This window comes from Populus nigra, chromosome 19 (assembly GCF_951802175.1).
Source record: "Populus nigra chromosome 19, ddPopNigr1.1, whole genome shotgun sequence".
NCBI classification, from domain to species: Eukaryota; Viridiplantae; Streptophyta; class Magnoliopsida; order Malpighiales; family Salicaceae; genus Populus; species Populus nigra.
This window is the reverse complement of record NC_084870.1, coordinates 8,228,293-8,238,886: the sequence shown is the minus strand read 5'-3', so window position 1 is coordinate 8,238,886 and position 10,594 is coordinate 8,228,293. Positions and strand designations below refer to the sequence as shown.

At 35.2% G+C, this 10,594-nt stretch overlaps 2 protein-coding genes across 4 annotated transcripts; both read right to left on the bottom strand.

Moving 5' to 3' along the window:
• LOC133679636 (uncharacterized) lies at window positions 1–3,903 on the bottom strand. Of its 3 annotated transcripts, none has more exons than XM_062102292.1 (9): window positions 3,710–3,903; window positions 3,402–3,428; window positions 3,132–3,248; window positions 2,572–2,815; window positions 2,272–2,334; window positions 1,821–1,913; window positions 1,587–1,688; window positions 1,358–1,450; window positions 1–911 (listed from the first exon to the last, which is right to left on the bottom strand). In XM_062102292.1, the coding sequence occupies exons 1-9, from the start codon at window positions 3,766–3,768 to the stop codon at window positions 177–179; spliced, it is 1,533 nt and encodes a 510-aa protein (XP_061958276.1). In that variant the 5' UTR covers window positions 3,769–3,903; the 3' UTR covers window positions 1–176. The 3 variants fall into 3 exon arrangements, with proteins under 3 accessions (XP_061958276.1, XP_061958278.1, XP_061958277.1); XM_062102294.1 differs by having other exon boundaries at window positions 3,806–3,891; XM_062102293.1 differs by having other exon boundaries at window positions 3,700–3,849.
• A 715-nt stretch (window positions 3,904–4,618) lies between these two features.
• On the bottom strand, window positions 4,619–6,010 carry LOC133679975 (kaempferol 3-O-beta-D-galactosyltransferase-like). Its single transcript, XM_062102731.1, has one exon. It carries the CDS (start codon window positions 6,008–6,010, stop codon window positions 4,619–4,621), a length of 1,392 nt encoding a protein of 463 aa, XP_061958715.1.
• Between the last annotated feature and the right edge of the window lie 4,584 nt (window positions 6,011–10,594).

Below are 10,594 nucleotides of genomic sequence, written 5' to 3'. Positions count from 1 at the left end.
TTGAAAAGTTAACTTGTGTAACTAGAAACCAAAAGATGGATTCAGGAATACAGAAAGTAATTGGGGGCTAAGATCTAAGTGATTAATTAATCTACAGGTACCTTGGATGCTCACAGCCACCTTGACCTCCAGATTAGAGCGTCTTCTGCAATAATGGTATGAGCATATTTAGTGCCTCAGGCATGGACACCGCTTCCAGGACCATCCAATGCTCGCATCCTAGCCAAGTGCTTCTTTGCATTAAGATGACTTCGCATGTTTCCTTCACCGGTGCAACTTATATTGCAGATTGTACACCACCACTTAGAATCTCTAATCTCTACAAATCGGCTCTTCATCAGGTTCTCTAGCTTCTTCGCTTCATGTATTCTATTTTCAGGTGGAGTACTATTGTTGACTGTACACTTCTCTGGCTTGCTTTCAGGAAAATTAGCGTTCTTTCCCGCTGAAGCAGGGGAAACATTGCTGTTTGATGACTGGTTCTTGGAGTTCAGCAGCTCACAAGCTTTCTTGTGTCTTTTTCCTTGAAGATGTGAGCTAAGATCTATCTGATTTTTAAGTGTTAACTGACATACAACACAAGTAACATCAATCCCTGTGGTTGCTGTGGTAACATTAAATTTCTTTCCCTCTGAAACAGGGGGAACCTCGCTTTTTGGTATCTGATTCTTGAATTTTAGCCGTTCACAAGCAGCCTTGTGTCGGTTCCCTTGGAGGTGTGAATTAAGAACTGTCTCACTTTGGACTGTCATTTGACATATAGCACAAGTCCATACATTTAGGACTTTCTCGGGAGGTAGTATCTCGCAAAGATCTCTGCCTACTTCTGTTGTTTTAATTGTGTTTATGAACTCCACAGGTGGAAATGTACTGTTTTCTGTCTGACTGATGTTAGATTCTACTTGTCTAACCTGCAAATGCGGTAAATATAGATGCTTAGAGGATGTCAAAAAAAATGCACATGGTAAATATACAATGTTTACGAGAACATTGACTAATAAGAAACCAATAAAGAAAGGTAAAATTTCAAATCATAGAGGGGAAGGAAATTTGTGATACCCAGAAAGGGAATTTTTGAAAATTTTATCAAATAACACAAGTTCCAAAGAAGTTTTAGATTGTTTGGATTGAAGTACAAATATTATATATTTTAATTTTTGTTACATCCATTTACTTTTGTTGGGACGTATAGGTGGCCAATACTTGTTTTAGTTCATTGGGCCTTGCCAACATTCCTGGATTATTTTCCACAAAATTTTTTGTTCTTTCCTACATATTTTTGGATATTCAAATTTCTAATAGGCACTGACATTTCACAGTTCATAATACTATCCAACTGTTGAATGAAGTTAGTTACCTGCTTGGTTGATGTGACTTCCCTTTTCTCTGTTATTTCCGCAGCATTACTGTCTTTGAATAGAACTGGAAGTTTAGGCTGTTCAAACTTCAGCTGCATGAATCAAAAGATATTCAAATTTTGCACTAGGAAGCAACATTTCGTTCACAGTTCATCATGTTATCCCAAAAGCACAAGTGGACTTTTTCTATAAAAAGTGCTGAATTTTTCAACTGTTGAATAAAATAACCTGCGCAGTTGATGCAACTTCTTTTACTTCTTTTTTCTCTGTTACTTCCACAGCGTTACTGTCTTCAAGTCGAACTGGAAGTTTAGGTTGTTCCAACTTAAGCTGCATGAATCAGAAGATGTTCAAATTTCTTATTAGGTAGTAAGATTTCGCAGTTCATAATATTATTTCCAAAAGCACAGGTTGACTTTTCCTTTAAAAGCGCCCAAAATCCCAACAGTTGAACAAAATTACCTGCTTGGTTGATGCAACTTCTATCTTCTCTGTTATCTTGACAGCATTACTGTCTTTATATTGAACTGGAAGTTTTGGTTGTTCGGACTTTGGCTGCATGAATCAAACTCTTGATCAGCTCCTTTTTTTTTCTTTCTTTTCAGATGGTTGAAAACAGCTAATTTGATTGCTCGGAAATAAAGCCCTGTACTTACCACAGCATCACACTTAACAACCACTCTTCTACAAGAACATTGAATTAGTTTATAAGTACAGACTTCTTTTCAAAAATAAATAATAACAAATGGATAATAAGGAAACATGAATTATGTGGTTGCTGCTTTGATCGAGCTCTCATTATAAATACCGTTCCTACAACACCATTAGCTGAGGTGTGTTTCTACATACATCTGGATCGAGGAAGTCACGAAAAGAGACAAAAACAATATGCAAGTGAAATTTGTGGCCTTACCCAATCCTCTGCTGCAACTGCCTTGATCCCGTTCACAGCGACATTAGGCTTTGCACTCTTTTTCTGGAAGAAAGAGACAGTTTTTGGGAGGGCAGCAATGATGAGAAAGACACACTTATTACATCAAGTATAGACAGCATGTATTAAACTAATTTTATTATCACCCTGATTCAATCCAACCATAACATGCATGCAATTTTATGCACGTGATAAGAAAGTAAAATTAAATTGATCCAATTGATTCCAGGTACAAATCAAAAGATTTCAATATGTCTTGTTGCCATGAAGAAGGATGTATACCGTGGAAGCAATGAGATCCTCCAAAGCATCAGAGCCATTTTCCCTCATATACCTCTTCACCTCAACAAGAAAATCATCTTTCTTGAAAAATAACTTCAGTTTGTTGAACTGGCAGGCGATAATTCTAGGGCCCATGGATAGACATGGAAGAACAAGGTGTTTATAGACATAAAGGGAACCATGAAAGTAAGGCAGAACCAAGCAGCCGACAATCATTAGCTTGATGTATGGCCAGAAGGCTAGCCTGCATAAAGAGATACAAAAATAGAAACTGAGTTAGGAGATTCAGCTGTAATGTACTGCCTCTTGTCCTAATCAAGTATAACACAACATATTTCCCTGTTCCAACAATTTGAACCGATGTCCAAAATCATGTTGAACACATAAACCTCCATTAATTGATCGTAGTCAAGAGTAATTACAGAACAAAAAAAAATCCCCCTAGATCGGAAACTATACTGAAATTGTTTCGACTTGCAAGAGATCATGTTTTTATTTGTTTCAATTGGCTACAAAAACAGAGCTGCATAATGTAAAACACAGAAAATAAAATAAATTACCACTGAAGCTGAAAGGTATGCTCAAAGAGCAAAACCACAGAAATGGATACCCAATATGTGATCAGCTTCTGGGTGTCTGAGTTTGAATTAGTCTCGATCGCTAGAATGGAAGCACATCTGTTCATGTACGGGTAATTAGTAATGTTTAATCACTTCTTCGATAAATAAATACCGACTTATCTGAATAACATAATTGAAACATCATTAGAAATTGTATCGTCAATAACATGAACACATACACACAAAGTCAAACAAAGAGGGGAGACTTACAAAGGATAACCCAAACCAAAAACAGGCCTGCAACCACATAACGGAAACAAGTGATCATCACAGTCATGAAAACACAAAGCAAAGGAAAACAAGACGTTCCTAATTAATTGTTGGAGCAAAAAAAAAGGTGCTTAAAATCAAGCATTGCTAATAATCAATCATAAAATATGAAATTGAGACTTCAGTTAGCTAGAAGTAACAAAGAGATGTAAGAATTTAGAATCAAGTATCAAGACCATATTATAAGTATGAATTTTCAGTACATTTGTACGTATTGCCAAAGTAAAGATACACATACATATGCATACCATGCAACAATATCAAGGCATTTCACAGCAAATTTCAAAAGCCCTACAAAACTCATCATGAACGCAGGCCTCTTCGAGAAGTTTTTCTCAGCTTACTTAATCTTCGCAAGACTTCAGTTCAGATCTTAACTAATAAGGAACCATTCTTGAGGAAAGCGAGGGTAGAAAGATTTTCCTAGGAGAGTGAAGGTGTGAAACGAAGAAGTCGCTTTTGTAGCAGTTGGTTTACGAAATGACAAATATGTCCTAATTTTGGGTGCTGTGATATAGTTACTCGCTTGAGTACTCGCCTTCTGTAACTAAAACGTGTCCTTTGATAAAATATTAATATTCTCGTTGAATTTGGCGAGTACTTGTATATGATTACTGGCAGCGTAAACATAAGACAGCATAAGTTACTGGAGTACAGATGTGTACGCGAACAAGACCCGGCTGCACCCTGTTTGGACAAGAAAGGGAAGGGGATTCAATTCGATTGAGTTTTCTTGTTAGTTCAATTCTTTTGTTTAAATAAATACTTCTAGAACAATAGAGTAAATAGCATCTATTTCTGTGGGGGCAGGAAAATACCATGACAGTAGCTTGAAATTAATTCCCTGGAAAATTATCCCTCTTCCATTCATCCCGATTCGTCTTCTTCTTTTTATTTTCTTGCCACTAGAAATTTGGGTGTTGTTGAAGCACAGGAAGGATATTGTTTACAGTATGTTTAGTATTTAGAATATTTTTTATTTAGAATTATATTAAAATAATATTATTTTTATTTTTTATAATTTATTTTTCCACTAGTAAATCAAAATAAAACAATTTTTTTTTCCAAAAACACTTTTAAACTTATTCTCAATCGAAAAGCTAGAACATGCAAATGCCTTTTTTATAATGTCTCCAAATTAACTATACAAGGACACGTTACACCAATGTGATCTTTTCCACCAAAGCTTTGAGAGCTTGTGTAGCATGGCCGCCAGGCGCAGATGCCTTCAATACAAGCTCTTTAACGGCTTGGACTCTGCTCCGAATTCTTCTCCCCTGTTCATGTTGCAAAATGAGGTCCAAGCTCTTGGCAACTCCGGTCTTCGTAAAAACACCTCCATCAATTCTCTCACCAATTCTCCAAACGTCCACTATTAATCGTGCATTCAGTTTGTTGTCCGCAAAAAATGGTCTACAGATCATTGGAACCCCATTTGCAATACTCTCATACACAGAATTAGCTCCACAATGTGTCATAAAGACACCTGTTGAGCTATGTGCCAATACTTGGGTCTGAGGTGCCCATGGAACCACCTTTCCGTGCATTATAGTCCTTTCTAGGAACCCATTTGGCAAGCAATCCTTTATATTGTCCCTAAGAGACCATAGGAATGGAATTCTGCTCACTTCAAGAGCTTCTGCTAGTTCTTCTATCTCACTTTGAGGAATATTCGCTACAGTTCCAAAGCTGATATACGCCACCGTCTTAGATTTCTGGCTATCCAACCATGATAGACAGCCTGTGGTATCTTCAGTTGACGGTGGCAACGATGGTGGAGGCATAGACAAGCTAATAAAGCCGACATTTAGCAAGTTCGAAAACTTGGATTTGAGATCATTTAAGAGGGGTTTAGGGTAGAGCTCTTGGTAAAAGTTCACAACTAGAGTATCTACTTTTAGCACCATGTTTCCAATTTGACCTAACAAGCAAGAAAAGGGTGTTTCTTGTGCATCTCTTGGTAACACTTCTACAGGTAAATCCGCAATGTGCAATTCAGATAATCCTGGGATTTCCAAGGTTTTTTCTTCAAGCTCTACATCGTTGCCATCTCTGCAACTATTGCTGCAACCATAACTAAGAGAATTGGCGTAGTGTTGGCGAATCATATCAGTATAAATGTGTGTAGAGAGGGAATGGGGCACTGGGATCCAAACTGGGACCCAAGGAATGCTCAAATCCTCAGCGACTGATCCGGAAAAGGACAAGAACGCATCTGCTATCAAGCAGCTTATTTTTTGGCCAGTTTCTGCCACCGCCATGTCCAGTGCCATCTTAAAGTTTTTTGGCGTTTCTTTTATGAATAGCTCAACTCTTTCTATTGGATCTCCTGAAAATACATGATTCAGCGGCACGCCATCCGCTACATTGTAGGTTTTTATGTTATCAGGCAGGTTGGTTCTTGATGCTAAGAAGATTGAATTATTGGATTCTTCTGTGTTAAGAAAGGAAAATTGTGTTTCCTGCGCAGCCCTTGCTAACTTCTGCACTAGATTAATTAGAGAAAGAGCATGGCAACCAAATGGGAATGCAAAGACGGCAACATGCATGTTTTCTCACTGTGTTTAGTTGGTATTACAGCATTTGATCAACTTCAGTTGAGACTAATTAAGAACGGAGAAATCACAAAAGATTTCTGTGATAGGTTGTAGATTATTTGTGTCAAACGATCATCTATGGATAGGAAATGGAGATCAAATTATACACACACACACACACCGCATTAAAGTCGAGGGTGTTGGTTGGAAAACCATGGATAAAATTGATTCGATGAGGATGTTGGTTTCGCATAAATAGCATTAAATGAATATTAGAAAAACTTCTCCATTAAAGAGGAGAGTTTCCAAGAGATGAAAGTAACTGTTTGGACGCATCTATGCCTAGGTTTTGCTAAGTGCTTATGGGCACTTCGTGTTGGAAGCCCCACATCGTGGAAAAAAGGAGAGAGATAACGAAGGACCAGCCTCCAAATCGTCGAACAAAGAGATACAGCCCATAAAAAAACCCTCGCTGCTTCAAGCTTGCAAGAGCCCAACAAACATACAGTCCAGCCCAAAAAAAATAAACCTAAACACTCTTGTTAAGGTACGTTACCGGTTATGCTTTCCACCTCACATTTGAAAAAACAAATTCCATGAATCCGTCTGTCTATCATCATCTCTCACACCGGTCCATGTAATGATATATATTGCATTAAAGTTGATTTAATTCTCATTTTTATTTATATATAATTATATCAAATATGTGTGCTGGATTCGTTTTCCCCTCGAAATAGGCTCACACACGCACAAAAAGGTGAGCTTCAAGGTTAGTTTAGCAGAATTAGGCACCGGTAAAAGAGGTTAGAGATACGACATTCGAGTCATAATTCAAACCCTAATATAGAATAAGAGATGACTTGAATAAATCAGGGGCCGCCCCTTATTATATGGCCTCCAGCCCACCGTCAATTCGGTAAGGACAATCGTTGACGAGCAGCAAGCTCGTTGATTAGCTATTCTTTTCTCTTTTCATTAGTTTGGAGTCAGCTGTCCGAGCAAGCGTTTTTTTTTTTTTCTTCTAATGGTAAAAAACTCAAGATTGAGGATATGCTACAAGGGAGGGGAAAAAAAGTCTCATGAATGTTTGAATCTTGCTATGAAATGACCTGCCTTGCCCAGGAAGAGGTTTAGAAAATATCTACTTGTAACCATTAAAAAAAATGCAGCCAGATTTTTGTCGATTTCGCATACTACAAACATCAGATAAAAAAAAAATTGAAACTTTAGTGGAAACCGGATGAGGTTTATTGCTAGGAAATAGGAATCGTCGGTCATGAAAATAGCCTACAGTACAGTACTGGCACCATTGAAGGACACTTTGACGGCCTTCTCTTTTGAGATGTTTTTTTGAGGATACCGTGTAAGAACCCTTTTGAATTGAAATTTAACTCCGGAGAAAATTATAACTTGATTCAGGTTGGGTTCTAAATTGAAATAGAAAAAAAAGTGATTTCAGTTTACTTGGCTATATTCATTTTAAATTTGACTAGGTTAATATTAGAAAAATAAATTTACAAAAATAATTATTATAAAATAATATTATTTTAATAAAAAAATTCAAGATTGACTGATGACCTGAAAATGAATATAGTGATTTACATGTTAACTCAATAATCTAATCAGGGTGAAACTGGAAAATAAAATTAAAAAAACCCAATTAATTATTTTATTATTTAATCTAAAACTATAAATATTATTAAAAAAAAGCTGGAAAAAAAAATTTTATTGTAGGGGCTGAGGCCCATACCAGCCTCCTATCTCGGCTACTGAATTTGATAACTTGAATTTTTTTTCATGTCAGTTTTCAAATCGGGCGATAATTATAACAATAACTCCAATGAGACATTGTAAATATCACAAAAATTATTATACATTTGAATATTCAACAAAAATCTTCCTTCACGTTTTAAAAAAAAAATTGTACAGACCACTTCTCGAGTCCTGTTATGCTTAAAATGTGTTTAATTACTGTAAAAAAAAATGATTGAATTAAAATCTCAAGAAATTAGATAAAGAATATAAAAAAAATAAGAAATGACTTTTTGTAGTACATGAACAATATTAGATGCATTATTTAATCATAATTCAAAGTTGTTTTGAGTTTCCTTTTTAATATATTTTTTTAATTTAATTATTTGTTTCCTAATAATAATAATTAAGGGCACTTTGGATGTAATAAAGCTCAGAAAGAGTTCTTTATGATATTTTTTTCAAAACACGAAGGAGGTTTTTAATTTGTCCAGTGTTCAAACTTTCAAATGGTTTTTATAATCAGTACTATCTTTTCCAAGTTATTGTAATTTATCCTTGACGTATCATGATTGGATTGACCCTATTTATAAAACTTTCAAAATTTCCATCACATTAATGGAATTCTAGAGAAGCACGTTAATTAATTATGAGTGAATTAGTGTAGTGGGTTAGAATATTTGACATGGTTGGCATGCTAATTGACTCTCGATAAACGTTGATGGAGCACGATCCTAGAGCTTTGGAAATAAATTCTTCAAATACGAGCAGTGATTAATTTGACCAGGGAATTTGGTGCTGGTAGCAGGGCTAGCTTTCATGGCCTCTCCGTTTCTTCAGCTGGAAAACAAATATATTCTTCACTGAATTAACGTTTCTTTAATACTCAATTTTAAGAAATTAGAGTTTCGCCTTGTTAATTTATCATTTTTATAAATTAGCAAAATTAATTAGGTCAATTATTTATATCAATTCTATTATAACCATTAAATTACAAACACCGGATAGATATTGATATGTTGATCTAAGAAAAAAATTGATTTTTCTTATATATGTTAAGTATCATACACGTAATTAATACAGAGAGTATATATATAATGATAAATCAAAGAACAAAAATCACACAACACGTTAACTTAGAAGTGATTCGGCTATATCTATGTCCACAACTATAGTTGAAATCAATAAAGCTTCCATGATCCTTTTCAACTAAAACACAATAGTTTAAAAGAGTAACCATCTAGGTGGTGGTCCAGTAATAAGAGTTTGGGATTAAGAGGTTTGCTTCCTCTGTGATTTCAGGTTCGAGTTTTGTGATTGTTCATACGATAGTTATTGGAGGCTTACATGGTCATTAACTTTAAGACTCGTATGATTAGTCGAGGTACGTGAAAGTTACTTCAAATACCTACATTAAATTAAAAAAAAAATAGATAATTATCCAAATAAGAGGGGAAAAAAAGGAGGTGAACCTTTCACTTTGCAATTGCACTGGCGTGCGTCTCACTACTGCGATATTGGCATGACTTTTAATTGATTTTGTTATACCTGGCCCGCACCCAAGACTCGTGGAGCTGTAATAACAGATACCGAGGGGTTCAGCTATTTGCTGCAAGCCAGTGGCGAGGCTGCTTTCCCCCGCATGATGAACATCTCTTTGTAAGGTTGCCATTCTAGCTTTTACCGGCCACAATCACTCATCCAATTGTTTGTTTGTGGCTCATTTGAAGCTTCACGGTCGGTCTACAGTCGAGAGACGTCGACAAAAGATATTTGGCGTCTCATGGAAAGCTACTGCTTTTAATAATGTTTTCCCACTTTCATGTTATTCGAAGCCTAAGAATGCCTCGAGGATCGATGGTGCCTATTTCGAATTTCAAGCTCTATCTTTATTCATTCTCCTTCGTCGATATTTGTTTACTTTAATTATGGACATTTAGTTTTTTAATTCCCATCGATAAAATTTAGCAGATTCCTCTCGCAACTTTACTGTGTTTATATTTTTAGGGCTGTTACGTGATCAAATCCTTATTAACTTCCTAGCAGCTAAATCAAGCAGTAAATCTGGAGCTATTTTTCTTTTACTTTCCAGTGATTGAAATATTTTGTTTTGTAAATCACACCATAAGAACTTGTATCAACCCAATAACATATACTGTATACAATCTCTCTTGAAACTGCCTTGTGCCCGATGACCAGTCTAACCTCTGTCAATTCATGTTATTTTTTTGTGTTATTTGTTTAATTGATATTTTTTTAATTTTATTATTCAGTATTGAATTAATTAAAAATTGAGTTTTATAATTTATTTTGATTTGTTTTTTATGAGATTATCTCCATCTTATGACTCGAGTTGTGGATTTGGCAAGTTAAACCGAGTTTATTCGGGTTGTTTTTTAGATTTTTTTTAATTTTAACTTTTAATATTGAATTTATTGAGAATTGAATTTTAAAATTTATTTTAATTTGTTTTTTATAATTTATCATGATCTCGTAAGCAATATTGTAGATTTATATAGCAATTTCTAAACATTTTATTTGTATATAAAAAAATTGATCTGACTCGTAAAATAACTCAAAATAATTATCCTGTAAAAACTGGCTATGTTTGTTTCCCGGAATTCACTTTTCGAGAAACCACTTTCCAAACTTTCATGTGTTTGTTTGCCATTAGAAAAGTTGATTAACGGAAAACACTTTTCAGTTAAAGAAAATTATGGCTTAGTTTTCAGAAAAGTGTTTTCCTGAGAAATTTAGGCGGAAAACACTTTCCAGAAGTTGTGAAAAATTTAAAAATGTCATATTATTTACTGATTATGTCAAATTTGGTCCTCAAACTTTTGA